Here is a 22769-nt window from a genome sequence, read left to right on the forward strand (position 1 = left end):
GCTGGGACAAAAATTGCTATAAATTTGAAAAGAGTTGAACTTTTGAGAAGTGACTAGAACACTTAGCCACATACATAAGAAACAAGGCACAATAATGTACCACAGCTGTGGATGTACAGGAAATTAATGTAACTTGGGTAGTGGGAAGGGCAGTAGAGTTTGTTGACAAATACAAAGTCCATAATACTGCTGATACAGAGGCTCAGCAGGACTTTGTCCCTGAGTAGCTCCTTTACAGTCAGTGGTGTTACACTGGTATAACAGAGTAGAATATGCCTCCTAAGCTGTTGCTCACTAGATAATATGCAGATGGCATCTATATGCTTCAGTTTAGCCATATGTGACTCATTCCAGAGGTTAGTTTCTTTAGTCTAGAGTAGGGAGGAGAGCTTCCTCTTTAGAACATGGAGTATGCCTTACCACGTGCACACTCACTCAAGGCAGCAAGTCCTTCCTCTAACACCGACTGCTTTATTCCTAGTGAATTCAAAGAAGCAATTTCTCTTCATCTTTTAGACTCACCAGACACACAAATAGGTTTGTGTATTAATCTGGCAACACTTCTCAGTTATATTCTAGTTACCTGTGGCTGCCTGCTTCCTGGTAACCTACCAATGTACCCTCCGTAAATGAGGCTGGGAATAGCATTAGGGTAAGCCCTAGATTTCTTTAGATCCTTTCTATATCCTTCTGTTGATTACCAATTCCTTTCACCTCTGCGAACTTGGCACATCCTATTTTTCCCTGTTCCTAGCTGTATGCAATCTCTCCCACTTCAGCAGCTGGGGCTATGCTTTATTTTCTCACCTTCCAGGCAAGACTTGGTATGAATCTATCGTGGCTATATATACAGGAGGCAAATCTGGCCAGGACGTGGGAGATGAAGAGCAGCTCCAGGCACCATCAGCTGAATCCTGCAGCTGTTGGAGTAGATCAGACCAAAGATGAAGAAATAATTATGGTGACCAAGGTTGGAGGGTAAAAGAGCTGGTGTGGCTGTGAAAAAGCAGTCAGCTGTTTGGATCAGAGAAGCCTAAAGCCCTCAATATAGTGTACCTATAAAATTACTACTCCTTTTGACTAAATCCATCTCTTGGAAGGCCTATAGCCTTTAATATTTTGTCTTCCATTAATTTTCAAAAAATGTGCTTAAGTGTTTTATGAAGGAGCCTATGGAAGTTAGCGGCACAAATCCCCATCCATAAGATGTGTACTTCTAACTCATGGGTCTTTGACGCTCTTCATATACTTGTCCCTCGAACAAGTTGGGCTTTCTCAGACCAGCTTATTCAGAATCCAGTCAACGTGCTACTAAGATTACTTTCTTCTTCCTCAAAAGAGCTGGGCAGTTGTGTGCATGCTCCAAGAAACCACAGGAGCTTGGGCTCTCCCATTTGAAGAGCATGTCAGCTTTAGGTCCCTTTTTATGCAGCTGCCTCTATTTTGCTAATAAACATTAGCAATTAAAGCAATTGCCATTTGGTGTTGAGAAAGTGAGCTAGTTTTAAGTGCCCTGTATTCTGGGATGATTCTTTTTTGGTATAACAGAGCCTTCTGCTTTGTGTAACTACCCACCTTCCAAATGTTGGAGATTGCATGTGTGGTCTGTCTTGCCCTGGATGCTGTCAGCCCAGGCTATGGTTTGCATGGGGTGCATTAAAATAGCTTGAAAGCTGCAACAGAAAAGTTTGCCCACAAGAGGGCAAAAGAAATCCATCACTGGCAATTGCTTGGTATTAACAATTTTCAAAGTTCTCCCATGCCCCCTTCCAGTTTCATGTTCTGGTTTAACCTCCCTTCTTTTGGTGAGTGTTGCTAACTGAGAATACTGTATAGTTTATTGGTTGCAAACTGATTTCAAACCTGCTGCTAACTTCCCAATCTGGCACCTACGCCTTTTGAAAAAGAAAGGAATAGATCAATTATTTTCCAAGAAGGGTTTTCAGGCTTGGTGGCGATGAGGCTTTTCATAATCTGCTAGATGAAAAAATTCATTTTTTTTTGTTTTTGTTACATTCAATGGGATCAACTTGGAGATAGGATCTCCCATAACTGTTACTGCATCTTCAGTGGTTCCTGCAGTCGAAACACAAAGATTAGCAGAGATGCAATGCACTACCTGACTTCTGTTTTTGACAGTGATACAGCGTTTGCCCTTTTCGCCTTGTGACTCAGAAAAAATGCCATGACCATTCAGCAGCCCTAATCACAGGGACAACTAGGTCATATGAACTAGCTGCTGCAGACAGGAAACAGGGCTTGTTCTGCAACAGAACACCACTTTTTTTTTTAATATAAGTTCCAGTATGAAGACTGGGGGAGGGGAGGAGGAACTTCCTTTTTGACCTACAAGGCCCAGAACTATGACACTGTTAGAGTAAATAGAAAATCAAATCCAATTTTTAGGGTATTTGCCACCTGCAAAAGGTCATTACTTAGCAATGACTCCTGTATTGTATCAAAGGTGTGTTCTGTATTGTGCAGCATTGCTGCAACTGTGGGCTGCTTAATTGCTGTGAAACCCCTCTCTCAAATGTACCTTAGAGTACCCAATTTGTAAGAGGATCTTAGATGGCTCAGTAGTATAGACAGCAGGGTCTGGCAGTTGGGTGTTTCACCAAACATTTAATAACTGGCTAGTAAGCAACCAGAGTGTCTCACCAGTTTCCCATTGTTTTTGGCATATATGCATCTGCACTTGTGCTTATTTAAACAGTCCAGGAAAGCACAGGCAGGACAGGAAATTTGCCATCAGTGTCTATTGTGCAGACAGGACCCAGGTGTGCTTTACCCCTGTATTTTCTCGTGCCATTCAGAATAAGGGGTTGGTTGCTAAATACACCTGCATCCTGTCTGCACTCCAGCCTGCACTGTTGCTTTCACCTGTACTAATGCAAGAGTAAGATGGTCCAAAATTCTCAGTGCAAATAGAGCTTTGGAGTGTGTTTGAGCTGCAATTAAGTACCTGCCTTCTTAATTGCTTCACTGAGCCAGTGATGTACCAGTGTATACAGGAACAGGTCTGCATATCCTAGTCTGTTTGGGTTTGTATGAGGTTGTAGGACAGCAGAGAGAACACTTGTACTGGCTACCAGTTCCTACAATTCCTGGCACAGTTCCCTGATGCAGTGGCTTATGGGAGATTTTAGAAAGCCTTTGGGGATCCCAAAGAGGAGGGGGTTGATTTCCTAGGTAGCTTAACTGGTTTCAGGTCATAACCAGCACATGGAAGCCAGAAATTTATTTCCATTTTTGTTTATAGTAATACAGTAGCAGGGAAGCAGCTGGAATTATATACACAAGTTGGAAGACAATGCATGATTGAAATTCAGTTAGAGATCAGCCATCGACCCCATGCACAGGCAATATTAAATGTCATTGACAATGCCAGATTTTAATAAAGCTCTGAATAAGGGGATAAAGAGGACCCAGAGATTTGGCTTTAGGACCTGTGAGATTCATGTGGCTGAGCAGAGGACATAACACTGTGATTAAAAACAGCATACTTGGCTAATTTTATCTTTATATTCTGAGCAGTAGGCGTCTTGTTTAGTGAGACTTGAGTCAACAAAATGATGCTCTTATTTTAAGAGGGGTTTGGAACTAACTGTAAAGCCTTGTTTTTGCCTGTTGTGTAAGGAATATGAGCATAACGATCATTATGCAAGTATGAACGGAGTTCTTGCCACCACCATGCACTTTATAGCTTTAATTGCCACAACTTCAGCACTGTGCTTCTTTTGGTCATGGTTCATGAAGAAAGCCGTGCATGAGTAGAGCAGAGGTCTGTGAGGCCGCCTGGGGGACACAAGCAGGTTTCGGCATTAGACTTGCTGGAGCCTGGGGCAGAAAGCGGACACCCTACCACCTGGGACTAAAGCTGAAGCCTGAGCAACTTTGCTTCACAGCATAGGGCTGTGGGCAGTGATGCTACTAGCTATCCCTTAGTGCTTGCTCTGGTGCTTTTTTAAAAAATATATAAAAGTTGTGGCATAGTTGGGCTATGGAATTTGAGGGGTGAGGGAAGGTGCAGAAAGAAAGACTGAGAACCCCTGGAGTTGAGGACCAAGGCTAGTCGACACAGAAAACTTACGTTGGCATAGCTACCTCTTGGTGTGAAAAAATCACATGACTGAGATGTAGCTTCGCCAACCTACCCCATGCTGTAGAAAGTAGTAGGTGGCCAGAAGAATTTCTCTGCCAACCTGGCTGCCACGTCACGGAGAGGTGGATTTACATGCTGTGCTGTAGTGAGTGCCTGCACTACTGTTGCCAGTGTAGATTAGTGAACTAAAATCCTGTTTAACCGCTCAAACAGGATCTTGTGGCCTCCCCACCTGTGGCATTGGGCCCAGCTGGGTTGGAACTGTACCCTGCTCATGGCATAATGCAATCAGGCTGGAGTGGCCCCTCCCCCCCTGCCCATGGAGGGTAGGAGGTTGCTCCAGCCAGACGGGTTAACCACTGACCTCCCTAGTGTAGATATAGCCTTAGAATGTCCCTTTGCTGGTTGCCAGAGCCTTTAGGCACACAATCTCCAATTACTGTTCTGGTATGCTAAGCTGGTCTTGATCACTGATCCAGTGCTGTCCCATGTTGGTGATTTGGGAATGCAAGGCTCAAATAGGCCCTGCCCTCTAACTCTACATGAAAAGCCTCCCGGTTTATCTGTTTCATTGGTGCCAGGCTGTGTTGTAAGGCAGATAAAGTGAGGGGGGGGAAGGAGAGACCAGTCTGCAGAGACTACAGGTCCCAGCATTAATTACTTCAACTTCAGATCTGGGATTCAGTTGTTTTTGTAGACACTTCTATATTGAGGGCTGTCAGGGGGTTGCAATGCAATGCAGGCCCCATTTGGCCCATAAGTGGCACTGTGTTCAAAGCTGCCTTCGAGAGTCCCACCATTGCAGGCACTTTAAAAATCAGGGCTTAAAACAAAATGAAACATGCTGTAAACTGATGCATCCTAATGCAAGCCTGAGGAAGGCAGCATAACATTTTCCCCTTGGCTTTAGCAGAATGTAAACTCAGAAGGAAAGAGGATGTGAAATATGAAAGTAATGGACAAGAGCGGCTAAAACGAAGCACCTCTCCAGCTCCATCTTGTTGCTCCTGGAGGCATGCAACAACTTTATGGCTGGCAATATTTGCTAGCAACTTCATGATGGTAGTTATGAGAGTTGACAGCTAAAATAAGCCACCCGTTCCATGCTTACATTAGAATTCTGCAGTGACCAATGTGTTTCTGCATCTCCCTGAAACAACTACTGGGCTACGTCTACACTGGCATGATTTTCCGGAAATGCTTTTAACGGAAAAGTTTTCAGTTAAAAGCATTTTCGGAAAAGCGCGTCCAGATTGGCAAGACGCTTTTCCGCAAAAGCACTTTTTGCAGAAAAGCATCCGTGGCTAATCTAGATGCGCTTTTCCGCAAAAAAGCCCCGATCATCATTTTCACGATTGGGGCTTTTTTGCAGAAAACAAATCTCTGCTGTCTACACTGGCCCTTTTGCGCAAAAGTTTTTCGGAAAAAGACTTTTGCCCGAACGGGAGCAGCATAGTATTTTGGCAAAAGCACTGACAATCTTACATGAGATCGTCAGTGCTTTTGCGGAAATTCAAGTGGTCAGTGTAGACAGCTGGCAAGTTTTTCCGCAAAAGCAGATGATTTTGTGGAAAAACTTGCCAGTCTAGACACAGCCCTGTTGTTTTGGGAATCCTCTTTCGAGTGCTCCTAGCCTCCTTCCATGCCAAGTGTACTTCATCGTGCTTTGCTTTTCCGAGGGGCATGTTACACCGAGCAAGCTGCTCCTTCCCACCGCCCGTCTTTGAAAAATGTTTCTCAGCACATATGCAGCCAACCATTTGAAAGGTGAGCAATGGAAAACTGAACAATTTGAAAGCAATTAAAAGGAGAATTAAGTTGTCAAACTGCATAAGCATCCTCTCGCCACAAAAAGCTCATTCTTAAGCCATTATCTTCTGTAAGACAAATGTATTGTTCATTTTTAAACACTTGTATTCAATATTATACAGCAAATTCACAGCATTTTGCCTGTTCTGCATCCAGAGGCAAGGCAAAGGGGGAATTTCCATGAATTCTCTAGAAAACATTTCAGGCCACCACAGAGCGAGACTGAAACACTTTGACCTTTAGAGTGCAATGAACTCCTTATGGGGGATTTTTCCAACATGTAGTAGTGGCAGTGCGGGGTGGAGGAAGGAGGCTGGTGTGGGAGCCCCACCAATGCCAGTGTAACACAAGGGGCAGTGGCACAAGTGCAGTATGGAAGAAAGCTGCCTAGGAAAGAGGGATGGATGGAGAGCTGTGCAAACCAGCTGCGTGGGGAGAGATCCCAGCTTCCTCTTAGAATTTTTGGCCAACCACCACCTTCCCTGTTTGACTACTGCGGTCAGCAAGCTGCAGGGGTAGTTGTGCAGTTGGCTTTTTGGCCAACCACCACCTTCCCTGTTTGACTACTGCGGTCAGCAAGCTGCAGGGGTAGTTGTGCAGTTGGCTTTTTGGCCAACCACCACCTTCCCTGTTTGACTATTGCGGTCAGCAAGCTGCAGGGGTAGTTGTGCAGTTGGCTTTGCTGTATCAGAAATCCATTTCCATGTGGCTGTGTATGGAAAAGGGCCTGGGGAATGTCCGAGTAACAGAGGAGCATTCCCCTCAGAGGAGGGGAAGAGCAGAAGTCTAACACTACAATTACATACTCACCTCTTTAGCCTTGCTATGAACTTCTAGTGCCCTCATCCAAACCATGGTCAGTCACCAAGTTAGGTAAAATTACTCAGAGGGGCTTAGTCAGTGAGTGTGTGTCATGGCTCACTGCAACAGCCTTAGTGCTGGCATTTCAGCAGAGCAGGCAATGAGGCACAGAGAATTAACTCTTCTCAAACCTGCCTGGTCAGCGCTGAGATGTACTGGCAGGGCACAGTAAGGAAACATGCACCCCTTACTGCCTCTGGACTGTAGCTAACTAGGGGACTATGTTCTCTTGAGGCAGCATGATTCCTGAGTACTAAATTCACACAACTAAAAAAAGACATCTTTGCCCACAGTGACTAGAACACACACCAGCTACAGCTGCAAGGCACAAAGGCTATACAAGACCCCAGAGTGGGAAGTTGGTAAAAATCTGTAACATTTAAGGCACATCTATCTCTGGCTGTTTCATGAGTCATTGTTACACTGGAATAATTTTCTAATACAAATGTCAAGGTTAGGTCAGTCACCATTGCAGTTACAGACTCAAGGAGGTTGAGCGCTCTGCCACACTTCCCCTTTTCTTGAAAAGGGCTCAGGGAGTTCCTGACTCTGTGGAGCTGGATTGGGGCTGTGGTTCTCAACTGGTGGTCCACGGTGACTTTTTCAGTGGTCCACAGGAACATTGTCCAAAATCACAGCGTGAGCAGGCGCCACCATTAGGCTGTTTTACGCTGTGTTCACAAGCACGCAGTGAGTCATCCATAGGACACAACCATGTTGTATGGCCAGTAACTTCTGTCTGAGGCTCTTCGCGTCAGTGTCGCTGCCGTGCTGAGTAGTTGCTGTGTCATTCATCCTGTGCTACATGTGCTGGAGGTGGTCCAGGAAAATTTTTTGATTGGCCTGGTGGTCGGTGGACTGAAACGAGTTGAGAACCACTGCATTGGGGGAAAGGCAGGGCAGAGAAGCTCTAGATTAGCTCATCTACAGAACTGTTGGGGGAGTGAGGGGACAGCAAGAGGAAGAAAGTGCAGCATTTGGTTGCCTTAACCAGCAGCTTACCTCTTCCTGCACCAACACCCCACTTTAGGAGGAATCCAGGAAACGTCACACCACAGAGCATCCCTGAAAGCAATGTTCTAGCAGGGCAGCAGAGGTAAGGGGCATCCATACAGACTGCAGGTTAAGGTAAGAGGAGCCAGATGGTTCTGCTCTAGGCAAAATGCACATGTGCTTGGGCCCACACAATCTCCCTCATCCTTCCTCCCCTACTCAAGAATAATTTCTGAGAAATCTGCAACTTTCCCTCTTCATGAAGTTTTTGCCGTGGAGGGGAGAATGGAAATACACAAATACATATATATGAGGAGCAACACTACTATACATATGTTCTTGCAAACCTATTGGATGGTACTGAGAAGAGTTTTCTGGGGTTATGAATGACTATTAAAATGTAGAAGCAGAATTAATTTGGCATCTAGAAAACTCAGTTTACAGTTGAGTGTAGAAGGCAGCATTCACAGTGAGTTGTGTAAGAGACAGTCATGGAAAAAGTATTTTCTGATGCTGGCCAAACAGATGTAAAAATATCAAAGACAACAAAAGAGAAAGAAAAAGAGGATTTAAGACAGGTTTTCTAGGCACACTGGTGTGCAAGAGTTGCATTGTCAAAGGAATTATCCTTGAAATTAATAATCAGGTGAATTTGTAGAATTTCTTTTACAAATGCATGGAGAAAATCAGAATTAATCTTTTCATCTTTAAAATTATAGAGATCCTAATTAAACAACTCTCCACAGGAGTCTTGAATATTCCCTTTGCATGTAAGAGGGAGCCACAAAGTAGCTGCTAAGATGGACAGGGCACTTCTCTAAAGTTTAGAAAAACAGTTTATCAATTAAACTGTTTTGATCCCAACTTCTTTGGTTCCAATATTGGTTGTTTCTCTCTTTGCATAATACGTTCAAGTAAATCTTCAAATAACACTGTATATAATCCAGTCACAGAATCTCCTCATGGCACATAGTGGACCCTCTTCTTCAATATCCTTTTAGAAAGGCACAAACATCTTGCAGTGGCCAGTCATACAGCTGCGTCTTTAAAAAGGAAGTCAGAGTCAGTCTGGTTTGCCACAAGCAAATTCATTTATTTGATTAAAAAATATGCAGGAAGCCAACTGCAAACTCATTTTGTTGGGGTAACAGGAGGTGGAATGCTCACTGATTATGATACATGGGTTATTTTGTTATTGTTAGCTTTTAATAAGTTACTGTTGTCAATATATTCAGCTACAAGATTCAGAATGTTAATAAATTCCTCCATACAAACTCTACCATGGAAAACAAATATTCCATTTGTGAAGTATTCTGCCTAGTATTAACATTTGATACTTACCTGTTGACTGAGTAACACATGAGATCTTGTAGGATAACCATATGCTCAAAGCGCAAAGGAATGTAGCTAAGAAACCAAATATCTGTTAAAAGAAAGGGTATATGTGAAAAGAAAGTATGTTCATTTGTCTACACCGTAGAAAGTCCCATGCATTCCAATTCCATAATTGTTTATTCATTGATGGGGAAACTCACCCACTGTGGCATATGAATCACTTAAAACCACAAATTAGGGTTTATACAGGCTTTCAATGATATATAGATATTATGCAAGATCTCAGTATAAGGTTGAATTTCATCCTGTGCACCTGAAAGTGTGCTGAGCATCAGGTATTTAAGAACAGAAACAAACATCTCCTCCTCCCCCCCCCCCCTTCTTGCCTGTAGCTTGATTCATTTTTAAGGTTTTTAATAAATATGGGCAAATGTAAATAATTCACTCCAGGAAAAGCCGAGTTCAAGAGATGAGTTGTATATTCAGGCCCAGAGCCTCAACACATTCAGGAATGTCAATAACTCTGAGCATTGGTGCTGAAGAGGGGAGGCGCCCCTGACTATTCTTTACTCTTGCAGGAGTGAGTTTCACAGTCTAAACCCTGTTCCCATCAAAATGCAGTTTCCCATATACAGGAGCCCCCCTCAATCAGTCTCTGTAGAAATTCATGCCTGAGGAAGCAGAGATGACTTCAGAGGTAGCTAGTGGACTTTAGTTCTCAGGACACAGACCCTGAACTGGACTCTGTTAAGTGGGGAACAAATGCAAAGGGCATTGGGATGCTGAGCTCATGATAAGTTTTGTGGCTAAACTGACAAACCGCCATGTTTTGTAGTGAAGTTACTTCATCCTTCACCAAAAACAATCGGTTCTTTGTGTTTTGCAAGCAGCTAGAGCCTTGTGTTTTACCTCTTTTGACATGTCTAATCTCCACCTAGGTAGGGAACTGGAATCCCCCAGTAATTGCTTTCCTTTTGTGCAGTTATGGTATGTTAACTGAAGTCAGAAGCCAGTGCACCCACCGAGGCCAAACAAGATAGGATTGTAAAGAAATAAAGCTTCAAACAAATGTTCTAAGACACAGTAAATAGGAGAGTAACAAAGTCTCAGGATTAGTAAACATTGTAATCCAACAAACAGCCTTACCGCTCCAGCTATGAGTCCTGATAAATTGTAGCTGTTTGACACTGCCACAATACAGGCAATAAGAAGCAGGAGTGTGCCAAGTAAATAATGGAGAAGTTCCTGAAAATATAAACGGAGCACATTTTAGAAGGGAATCTTTTAAGGAAAGCATTTCAGTGAACCAAAATGCAGACAGATAAAAGGAAGGATGGATGTGGTGGCATGTTTCAGAGCAGCTCAGCTCGGGGAAGGAAGCAGAATTAATAGATTTCAGAATGTGGTTGGTGAGGTGTGTGATATTAAACAGAAAAACATGCTTCACTCCCCATACAGTAGGGTCTTTAACAGAGCTAAATTTTGCTTCATTTACTAGCAACTTACAGCAAACACAATGGGAACAATAACAGGGGCAACAAAACAGAAAATCCCCCCTCCCCAAAAAACAAGTTTCCTCATAGCTAATGTCAAGCCTCCAAGAATCTCTACAGTAAAGTGCACATTATGTGTGGCAGAAGAACAAATAAATACTGGAGCTGGATGAACCATTTATGACCACCCCTAAAACTCAGTTTTGTCAGAACTGACGCAACTTATAGGAAAATTTCAATGACATTTTATAGTGGAAAAAGTTAAAACAAATTGTTTCCACTTTCTCACTATGAATAATGTAAAAACATTTCATTTTGATAAAGTACAATGGTTTGTTTTCACTCTACTGTTTCAATTTTGTTTGGGCTTTTATATTCAATATTAATTTTATGGGGTTTACATTATTTTTTGAAATCATCTAAAGAAATAGAAATTAACAAAAAAGCGGTGATAATTTTGAACCTATAATTATATTACAATTTTCTTTGTTGCAAAATTTCAGCTTTTTGTTCCAATTTTAGAACAACACATTTTTTTAAACTTAAAATTTGCCTTAAAATGGAAATTCCAATTTCTCTTTACACTTCTCTCAAGCCACGAATATATGTGAAATCTGATTCATTTTACAAACACAGACAAAACCCTCCTTCCAGTTTCCTTTCTGTGTCAGTACTGCAAATTGTCATGCTGCTATTTGTGCCTTTTCCCCCCTTCCGTTATACCTTAGCTTCTTTGAACTCTTGATCACTATTCTTTCTGGTGATTGGTACATGTGCAACTGTATTCTGGAGGGAAATTCTTCATGTTTAAGAGTCTTTCCCTTCCTGGCTGAATCAACTAAATCATACTCAGGAAACTCTTGCCAATAAAATCTAATATGCTTTTCCCTAACAAACAATTTTTTAAACTCTAAACAAAAAGCTAAGACATAAAAAAATCATGCAGTTTTCTAATCAGTGATCTATATGCAATAGAACATGAGGCCTCAAGATAAGACCAAGTGACAATATTTGGATCAGGATTTCAAGCACTTCCCATGATGAAGTTTTAATACAGGAGTATGAAAAACAGGGGCCACTTGCAAGATAAATGTCAGTTTGGATTTTAAATTCCCATGTCATTTGGGGCTTTACAAATCCAGCATTTAGGGTATGTCTAGACTATATGCCTCTGTCGCCAGAGGCATGTAAATTAGACTACCCGACATAGTCAATGAAGCGGGGATTTAAATATCCCCGGCTTCATTCAAATAATAATGGCTGCCACGCTTTGCCAGCTCTGCTGATCATTGGCACAGCGCGCAAGTCAAGACGCGGATCGGTCAACAAGAGAAGCCTTTGTCGACTGCTCCCTTATGCCTCGTGAAACTTAGAGAGGTGGTGGAATCTCCATCCCTAGAGGTTTTTAAGTCTTGGCTTAATAAAGCCCTACCTGGGATGATTTAGTTGGGATTGGTCCTGCCTTGGACAGGGCTGGACTTGATGACCTCCTGAGGTCTCTTCCAGATCTATGATTGTATGAATTTCAAAGTTTCCCGGCAGGCCTTTCTCCCTTTTAATTCTTTCTGAGACAAATTAATATGTCATCAGGCAAAAAAGTGTGTTGTGACAAGACTTAGGAACTCACATAAGGATGCAGGACTCATCTGTTGATTGACCTGCTAGTGGGAAGTAGAGCCCTGTATAAAGCTGCTAAGCAAGTTCTGCTGACTCGCTGCAGTTTGTACGGTGTGTTAATTCCATCAGGATCTAAGGAGTGGACATGACCCTCTGCTAAGGGAAACCAAGAGATGAGAGACAGGAGCATCCTACAGGAAATCCTAGGAATGCCCAGACACTGGGGTGGAGTAGGAGTGGAAAATTAAGGGCTATATTTAACTTGATACAGTATGCGTCGAGTATTTGGAACAGGGCGGCTTACATGTATTCTGATTCAGTGATGAGATAGAATAATTAGTTCCTAGTTACTTCCCCAATTTTCCTTTACTCTGTATCTTCTCCAGCTGCCAACATATGTGCAAAGAGGATTGCAAATGCTACCATTCTGATCTGGTTGCATTTTGCACTGATTTTCACAATCAGAGCAGCAGTAAAGAATGAGGCCTGTAACTGTCCAATGCAATGAATACAAAAGGAAAGATGCAACTGCCAGATGTAGTATATCTTTGAAAACTAACAAAGTTATATCAAAGCAGAAATGGTCTAAATACTTTGAAAAAAATATTGGACTTTTCTTACCTAGACTTTCTCCAGAAATTAACATAATAAGGATGCAAGATTCGTTTGTAATACCTATTAGACAGAATCAAATGGCCAAATTCTCATATGGGGGAGCAGTAGATATGCATTTGACTTAGTGTTTCAGTGGATACACAATCTTTCAGGAGCTTTGACAATATTTAACAATAGAGCTAAGAATTTTTAATGGGATTGTTTTCACATGAGTATTATGTTGTTGTATGTAGTCACTCAATAATCACAGCTCTGGTTTTTAGATTTTGTGTTTCATTTGCATTTATATTTAATGTAGACTCCACTATATAATAAATGAAATCCTGGCATTTCACCAGCGATTCACTGTCACCCAGTATTTATAATACAAGCTTACATCTTTCTTCTGTTAACCAAGTACAATATATCAGGTTATAATCAGAGAGCCCCAGACTCCAAAGTTCGGATCTGAATTTTGGCTATCTTGTAATATTTGGTCAGTTATAAAGGAAAATTCAGATTCAGATTTTCAGAAAAATGAGGATTTGCAGACATGAGGTTTGGAGGTGGCTCATGATTGCTACATACTGGCAACCTGTTCATTTGTTCTGCTATGTTTCATAAACACAGAAATTCCAGATAAAACTACGCAACAATTATGAATCTGCACCAATAACCAACACTATATTACTTTGGAGGAGGAAAAGAGTATAACATAACTTATCAAAAGTATGGAGGACTCTGAAGGAAAAAGAATGGTTAGGGGGAAATAAAGCAAATAAGGAAAACAGAAGAAAATAGCTAGTGAAAGGGAATGATGGCATATGAAATAATCCCACAGAGTAGCTATATTTCTGATGCGAAGCTTTCCTTTTCCCACAGCTGCAAGACATGGTAAGTAGAGCTGGCCAGCTATTGTCACAACTCACAAGCTCATGGAATTTTTCATAAATATTTCAAATTTGATGGAAAAAGTTGGAAGAGATTTTCCTGAAAACTCCGCTTCCCCCCTCCCTCCCCATTATCGAACAGCTCTGCAGAGGAGGAGTTGCTACCACTTTCAGAATAAGGTGAAAGAACAGAAGTGTTTTTGACTAGCATGCAATCTATGTGGCAGAATGGTCAGATATGGTAGTAATTTGTGTGTGACCTAGGACAAGTCACTTAACCAGTTGGGATCTCGGCTTTTCTTTCTTTATAGTAGAGATAAAGAGGCTCACCCACCTTTTCAGAGGTCTGTGAATGAAGACGGCTATAGAATTGTATTAGGACGATGACTGTGGTGCACTGCGAGTGTGATTGGTCCCTCCAGTGCTTTAGCCCAACAGCAGAAAAAGCAATGCAGCTCAGCAGTTGGAAGCACAAGTAACAGGCCAGTAGTGAGGGAAGCTGCTGAAATAAACCTTGCCATGGAACAGGGAAGAACTGGAGATCAGCTCCAAAGACAACTCACGGTCCAGAAGAAGTTTTAAAACCAGAAACAAAGGCACAATAAACAAACAAACAAAACAAAACAAAGCCTCCCTATACACACACAGACAAAAAGATTTTTTTCCAGGGTATTTTAAAATGGGTCGTCTGAAGCTTCTTCCCACTAGGAAGTAAAGTTTGTTTATTCCACGAGATGGGCTTTACAGCTTCTGTATACAAGACAGCAGTTATACACGTTGTTACCCTGAACTCATCCTTAACTGGTGCTTGCCTCAGGGTCAATCTGCTCAATGCTGGCTTAACAGGAACACTGGACATGGAGAACTCTAGTTTTCTTTCATCTGCATCAAAGTAACTTTAAAGCCGTCAAATAAGTTAGTTCCAGTTTATACTGCTGTAAGGGAGAGCAGAATCAGACTCAAGGAATGTGTGAAAGTGCCAGCATGCACCAGTTCAGTAAGCAGACAGTAGGGATGAAGTCACTGGTCAAAGCACTCATGAAGGAGAAGAAGAGAGTTCCTGAGAAACAGAGAAAAAAAGCAGTGGCACCACAAGTAACTAGACAGAGCAACCACAGAGATTAGTGAATGAGAGGTGCGGGGGAACGATCCCACCTATGGCACTTACCGCAAGTGGCCAGTTAATACAAGTGAGCATTCTGTACACTCTGAAAAGGTAGACAAAATAGAAGATGAGAATCATAATGAAGTCACACATGGTGACTATTTCAAAGTAGCTGTATGCACTATAATTTGTCCATGCTGAATTCCTCACACAGATGAATCCAATCAGTAGTGATATCTGAAAGACAGAATAATACATTTTATTTTGCAACCCACAGGTGTTGTACAGAACATGAAGGAAAAATTCAGATAAACAGATCCTTCAAAAAACCTAAAGAGCACCTCTTAAAAATCAAGGAGACAAAAGATAACTTAGGGTACGTCTAAACTACACGGCTCCATCGACGGAGCCATGTAGATTTGTTTGTTCGGCAAAGGGAAATGAAGCCGCGATTTAAATAATCGAGGCTTCATTTACATTTAAATGGCTACCGCGCTGGGCCGACAAACAGCTGATCAGCTGTTTGTCGGCTCAGTGCGCTAGTCTGGACGCTCCCCTGCCGACATGAAAGCCCTTTATCGACCTCCCCGGTAAACCTCATCCTACGAGGCATAATGGGGATGCCGATAAAGGGCTTTCAGGTTGGCGCGGGAGCTGATCAGCTGTTTGTCGGCTCAGTGCGGCAGCCATTTAAATTTAAATCGCGGCTTCATTTCCCTTTGACGATCAGCCTAATCTACATGGCTCCATCGATGGAGCCATGTAGTTTAGACACACCCTTAGATGGGCTCAGTACAGACAGAGATAGAAAGAAGAAGTAATGAGCACAACACTAAGGGTATGTCTAGACTACAAGCCTTTTTCGAAAGAGATCGTCTAGACAGCTCCAAGTCTTTCGAAAAAATGAGCCATTTTTTCAAAAGAGCACCCAGGCAATCTGGAAGCTCTCTTTCGAAAAAGCCCTGTTTACGGTCAAGAATGCCTTTTTTCGAAAGAGCTCTTTCAAAAAAAGGCATTCTTCCTCATAAAAGTAGGCTTACCATTGTTGAAAAAAAAAAGACATACTTTTGACTTAATTTTTAAAGAACGTAATAGCAGTCTAGACACAGGTGAAGTTTTTTTTAAAAAAGGCCACTTTTTTAAAAAAAAAAATCTGTAGTCTAGACATACCTTAAATATCTTCAGATAATTTTTAAGAGCACAGAGAGACAACTTGCAGAAGCAAGCATGTTCCACACTGGAACGCTAGTAAGAGTACTGCCACCAGCCAACCTGAAATGCAAGTGGGATCCCTAAGAGGTGGAGAGGTCTCAGAGTGTAGTGACTAACCAGAAAGAGCTCTCTAACACAGATAGGGTTGCCAGGTAGACCCTGCCAAAAAGCTGGACACACTTGGTCGTGGGCGAGGGGGGGGGCGCGGGGGGGGGGGGCGGAGGTGGGCGGGGTGGGAAGAAGAGCTGGCAGATGGCGGGGGGGTCCGGGGGCCATGAGACTAGACAGGAGATGGGGGGACAGGAAGCAGAGCTGGCCGGGGGGGCTGGCCGGGAGGAAGGGGGGGTGGGGGCCGCAAGGCTGGATGAGAGGAGAGGGGGGGCCCGGAGGAAAGGGGTCGGGAAGCAGACCTGGCAGACCCCGCCTGGCTTCTGTTCGCAACCAGAGGCTCCCTTCAGTTGTGAGAAGAAGCTGGGCGGGAGAGGGAGGGGGTGGCTCGGAGTCCTGGCCCCCGCCCCACCACACCCGCCCCGGCTTTTGCTCACGACCACAGGCTCCTAGCGTCAATCGTGGCCCTGCCTCCCAGTCGCTCCCCTGCCTGCGCCAGGCTTCAGTCCGGCGCCCAGCAGGGAATTCAGAAAATACCGGACATTGCACATGTCCCGTATTTTCTGAATTTTTCTACTGGACAGACGGTGCAAATACCGGACTGTCTGGTAGAAAACCGGACACCTGGCAACCCTAATACACATACGGGCTGCAACATTTTCAAAAAGTTCTCAGTGACTGGAGTGCCTAAGTCCAATTAGCTTTCATTGGATTTTATGCACTTACGTGCTTATGAAAATGTTACTTAGGGCCTAAACTGTTAAAGACTTGTAAAAAATCAAGGCCCTGAGCCTGCAAGTACTCATAAGTATACTCTTATTCATGTGACCGCTCTCAGTGGGACTTCTCAGGTACATAATCTGAGGATCTGCCTCTAATATGGACAACTTAAAATCAATTTGCCTCACTGTTACTAGCCAAAGGAAATAATGCAGTATGAGGGTAATATGAAAAAAATATATAAAAAGTAGAGGAATTCTATACTTTGTCCCATCACCTGTGAACTTCATATAATTGTCACATTATGTTAAAAACAGCAAATAGCTTGTTCTCACTGTGGTTTAATGTCACATGGAGAATTAAAAAGAACTTGATTTAAAAACAAAAAGAAGCAGGTATGGTAACTTGCCCACCTACTCCTATGGCTGGTTCTAGCCAAAGCAGACAAAAATATATGAGTTAAAAATAAAATATTGTTTTTTTAATTTAAATACAGATTTATTGTAAAAAATGCATCTATTTATAATTAAATTTGAAATTGAAAGCACACGTTAAGGCTAGGGATATGAAAGTGTAAACATGTACATGGTTAACTGATAAGCCTGGGTTCATCTGTTAACCTTTACAGTTACACACAGCCCCTGTATGAGAGGCAGCAGTGTGGCGGCAGGCAGGAGCTGGTATACACTTAAAAACTAGCTATGGCTTTAAAGCTGATACTGAGGCAGCGGGGTGGGGGTGGGAAGGGCAGGAGCTCTATGGGAGCCGCTCTCACTCCCATCCGTGTTTAGACTCATAGACTCATAGACTTTAAGGTCAGAAGGGACCATTATGATCATCTAGTCTGACCCCCTGCACAGTGCAGGCCACAGAATCTCACCCACCCCTCCTAGAATAATCCTCTCACCTATATCTCAGAAATTGAAGCCTTCAAATACTTTGAAGACCCCAAGATGCAGAGAATCCTCTAGCTGTGATCTGTACCCCATGCTACAAAGGAAGGCGAAAAACCTCCAGGGCCTCTGCCAATCTACCCTGGAGGAAAATTCCTTCCCGACCCCAAATATGGCAATCAGCTAAACCCTGAGCATGTGGGCAAGACTCATCAGCCAGACACCCAGAAAGTTCTCTATAGTAACTCCTATCATCCCTCCATTGACCTATTTCCCACTGATAATGAATGGTCAATTAGTTACCAAGATCATGTTATCTCATCAAACCATCCCCTTCATAAACCCATCTAGTTTAATCTTGAAACCAGATAGGTCTTTTGCCCCCACTACTTCCCTTGGAGGGCCATTCCAGAACTTCACTCCTCTAATGGTTAGAAACCTTCGTCTAATCTCAAGTCTAAACTTCCTACTAGCCACCTTATATCCATTTGTTCTTGTGTCCACATTGGTATTAAACTTAAATAATTCCTCTCCCTCCCTGGTATTTATCCCTCTAATATATTTAAAAAGTGCAATCATGTCCCCCCTCAGCCTTCTTTTGGTTAAAGTAAACAAGCCAAGCTCCTTGAGTCTCCTTTCATAAGACAGGTTTTCCATTCCTGGGTGTGGAGGGTTAGCCCCGCCCCTCCCTAGAACCCCCGTGTCTCCACGGGGACGGGGAAGCGGGGCCGACACCTCGCTGGGGCGAAAAGCCATGCGGAGCCCCGGGCAGGGAGCAGGGACGCTCCAGAGAGGCCGCAACTCGGGGGAACACACCTGCGGGGGCGGGAGGCCGGCCGGGATGGCGTCGGCCGTGACGTCGCCGGGTGATGACGCTCGGGGAAGCGTCATCCCCCCGCGGCCGGCGGGAAATTTAAAATGGAACTCCGGGCCAGAGGAGGGGATGGCTCCCCGAAGAGTGGGAGCATCACAGCCAGGACCGGACAGACCCGACTACTGGAGACCCTGGGTGAGTCTTAACCCAGGGGCCCCAGACTAGCGGCAGCTCACTGCCGGGGAAGAAGTGGCCCAGGGCGGGGGCGTGGACCCCGAGAGCGGGGGAGTTTAGGGGTTTTCAACCCCCTCCGCTAGGCAGGAACGCGTGTCCTGACCTTAGGGCCCTGAGTCAGGGTCCGGAGCGAGGGTGGGCCGGATCCTCTTCCCCAGCAAGCAGGGGGCAACCGGGCGCATCGTGAAAATTGTAAAAGCGCATGATTTAATAAACTAGAAGGCACCCAATATGCCAAAAGGGGGAGTTGTTTGGGAGTTGCGGGATGCAGACGCGGGTGGTCCCCTACACTCGGATCATCCTAGTGGCCCTTCTTTGTACCTGTTCCAGTTTGAATTCATCCTTCTTAAACATGGGAGACCAGAACTGCACACAGTATTCCAAATGGGGTCTCACCAATGCCTTGTATAATGGCACTAACACCTCCTTATCCCTACTGAAAATACCTCACCTAATACATCCCAAGATCGTATTAGCCTTTTTCACGGCCATGTCACAATGGCGGCTCATAGTCATTCTATAATCAACCAGGACTCCGACGTCCTTCTCCTCCTCCGTTACTTCCAACTGATGTGTCCCCAGCTTATAACTAAAATTCTTGTTATTAATCCCTAAATGCATAACCTTACACTTCTCACTATTAAATTTCATCCTATTGCTATCACTCCAATTTTCAAGATCATCCAGATCTTCCTGTATGATATCCCGATCCTTTTCTGAATTGGCAATAGCTCTCAACTTTGTGTCATCCGCAAATTTTATTAGGACACTTCCACTTTTGGTGCCAAGATCAGCAATAAAAAGATTAAATAAAATTGGCCCCAAAACTGATCCCTGAGGAACTCCGCAAGTAACCTTCCTCCAACCTGACAGTTCACCTTTCAGTATGACCCGCTGTAGTCTCCCCTTTAACCAGTTGCTTATCCACCTCTCAACTTTCATATTAATCCCTATCTTTTCCAATTTAACCAATAATTCCCCATGTGGTACTGTATCAAATGCCTTACTAAAGTCAAGGTAGATTAGATTACTAAAGTCGAGGTAGATTAGATCCACTGCATTTCCTTTATCTAAAAAATCTGTTACTTTCTCAAAAAAGGAGATCAGGTTGGTTTGGCATGATCTACCTTTTGTAAAACCATGTTGTAATTTGTCCCAATTGCCATTAGCCTCAATGTCTCTAACTACTTTCTTCTTCAAAATTTTTCCAGGATCTTACATACTACAGATGTCAAACTAACAGGCCTATAGTTACCTGGGTCACTTTTCTTCCCCTTTATTAAAAATCGGAACTATATTAGCAATTCTTCAGTCAAATGGTACAACCCCTGAGTTTAGAGATTTATTAAAAAATTTTGCTAATGGACTTGCAAGTTCATGTGCCAGTTCCTTTAATATTCTTGGATGAAGATTATCTGGGCCCCCAGATTTACTCCCATTAAGCTGTGCAAGTTTGGCTTTTACCTCGGATATGGTAATATCTAGCTCCTTATCCTTAGTCCCATTTGTTAACTTACCATTATCCCTAAGCTCTTCATTAGCCTCATTAAAGACTGAAGCAAAGTATGTGTTCAAATATTGGGCCATTCCTAGATTATCCTTAACCTCCACTCCATCCTTAGTAATTAGCAGTCCTACTTTTTTTTTTGTTTTTTTCCTATTTATATGGCTATAAAACCTTTCACTATTGGTTTTAATTCCCTTTGCAAGGTCCAACTCTACCTGACTTTTAGCCTTTCTCACTTTATCCCTACATGCTCTAACCTCAATAAGGTAGCTTTCTTTACTGATCCCTCCCATTTTCCACTCCTTATATGCTTTCTGCTTTTTCTTAATCACCTCTCTGAGATGCTTGCTCATCCAGCTTGGTCTAACACACCTGCCTATAAATTTTTTCCCTTTTCTAGGGATACAGGCTTCTGACAGCTTCTGCAACTTTAACTTAAAATAATTCCAGGCCTCCTCCACTTTAAGATCCATAATTTCTTTAGTCCAATCAACTTCCCTAATGAATTTCCTTAATTTACTAAAGTTAGCCCTTTTGAAATCAAAAACCCTAGTCTCAAGATTTATTTTTGTTTATCCTTCCATTTAATTTAAACTGAATTAGCTCATGATCACTAGAGCCAAGGTTGTCTCCTACAACCATTTCATCTATGAGGTCCTCGCTATTCACCAAAATCAAATCTAAAATAGCATCCCCCCTTGTTGGTTCAGCAACTACTTGATGCAGGAATTCATCAGCTATCACATCTAGGAAAATCTGAGCCCTATTATTATTACTAGCACTTGTTCTCCAGTCTATATCTGGAAAGTTGAAATCTCCCATGATTACACAGTTTCCATGAGTATTTACTTCATTAAAAACATTAAAGAGGTCTCTATCCATATCCAAATTGGATCCTGGTGGTCTATAACACACCCCAAGCACTATCCCAGGGGAGGATCTGATAGTTTTCTTCCCCAATGTGATTTTTGCCCAAACGGACTCTGTCTTCTCCATTCCATCACTTTTTATTTCTTTACAATCTACCTCATCTTTGATATACAATGCGACTCCATCACCTTTACCCTTATTTCTATCTTTCCTAAACAGCACATACCCTTCAATACCTGTACTCCAGTCATGCCTAGTATTCCACCATGTTTCTGTTATTCCTATAATATCTGGTTTCACTTCCTGGACCAATAGCTCTAGTTCCTCCTTTTTGTTACCTAGGCTCCTCGCATTGGTGTACAAACATCTTAATTTTTGCTGTTTGGCCTCATTCACATTCAAATTTTCAGCAGTTACACGTTTACTTAAATAAATGCATTTTAATATCCCTAGTTAAGGCCTAAGCTTATTAGCGTCTATTAAATTATTTAATTTAAATGAAATATAAAATAACAGTGAATACTGCATATTTGCTGCCACGTTTAAAAGAAAATCATGCCACTGAGCTGGTGGAAGTCACTGGCTAAGAACCTGGAACCAGCATTTGTCCAAGTGCTAAGCCAGCTTTTGACAGCAGTTGTCTCTTCTGCAGACAGAATATTTTCTTATTTCAGTTTATTCAACTAGTTCAGTTCAATGATCAGTCTATTCAAAGTTAAGAAACCAATTGGGAGCTGAAGAAGCAAGGCAACCTGTTTTCCTCTTTGTGTCTATGAATAAAAACTAGATGTGAGAAGATCAGATTTACTAGTTTTAAAATCTTGAAGGATACAGTGACCAGAAATAATCAGTACAATTGAATAACTTCAGCTAATTTTTGTTAAAAATAACGTCATTCATTTTTGTTCATTTTTTTAATTGTATCCTTTGGTTTATATGGTTGTGACAATTTTCTTCCACTATTTGATCTGAGGAAGTGGGTCTGGCCCACGAAAGATCATCACTTGATAAACCATCTAGTTAGTCTTTAAAGTGCTACATAATCCTGTTTTTTGTTTCAGCTAATACTGCTTTTGTTTTGCACACTACCATCCACATCCTAATGACCTAACCAACCAACCAAACAATGGGTACTTACAGAGGTGCAAATTGTTCTTATCAGCCTTTTGTAACTTGAACAATCTAATTCATTACTCCCCCCCCCCCCTCCTTTTCCATCCCGCTTTCCCTTATTTATTCTTGGATCTGGATTTTTAATACTCCAGGCATCTGGAGAAGTGGGATGGACCCACAAAAGCTCATGATACCATCTACATCAGTAGTCACTCACCAGTAGATCAGGATCTACTGGTAGATCTTAGAGCCTCTGACAGGTGATCCTAACTGGTTTGGCCCTGTAGCTATCAAGTGCCAGCACTTCAGATGGTCCTCCTCCCACTGCTGCGTATCTCCCTGTGACGTAGTGGGGGTACCTGGCTGTTTTCTATGCTGCTGGCTCTGGGGTAACCCCCACTGGCTGCCGTGGGTACCACAACCCAGCAAAACAGGATGAGTCACTATGCAAACCAGTAAGGCCAGACACCCCCCATGGAGAGGAACAAAGGAAGGT

General features: G+C 42.8%; 1 protein-coding gene across 2 annotated transcripts in view; it reads right to left on the minus strand.

The window, feature by feature from the left end:
- Positions 1-5975: 5975 nt before the first annotated feature.
- CMTM7 (CKLF like MARVEL transmembrane domain containing 7) overlaps positions 5976-22769 on the minus strand; it is a 37678-nt gene continuing 20884 nt past the window's right edge. The window contains exons 2-6 of one of the 2 annotated variants that reach the window (XR_016348939.1): positions 14866-15039; positions 10250-10348; positions 9110-9191; positions 7778-8811; positions 5976-7653 (exon numbers count right to left, since the gene is read on the minus strand). Coding sequence is in view for 1 of the 2 variants with exons in the window: in XM_075921972.2 (XP_075778087.1) it covers positions 8798-8811; positions 9110-9191; positions 10250-10348; positions 14866-15039 (369 nt within the window). In the remaining variant the exon portion in view is untranslated. Of the gene's footprint in view, positions 8812-9109; positions 9192-10249; positions 10349-14865; positions 15040-22769 lie in introns of both variants that reach the window. The other variant, XM_075921972.2, reaches the window with a different exon arrangement.

Source organism: Pelodiscus sinensis, chromosome 2, assembly GCF_052426305.1.
Source record: "Pelodiscus sinensis isolate ZL-2025 chromosome 2, ASM5242630v1, whole genome shotgun sequence".
NCBI classification, from domain to species: domain Eukaryota; kingdom Metazoa; phylum Chordata; order Testudines; family Trionychidae; genus Pelodiscus; species Pelodiscus sinensis.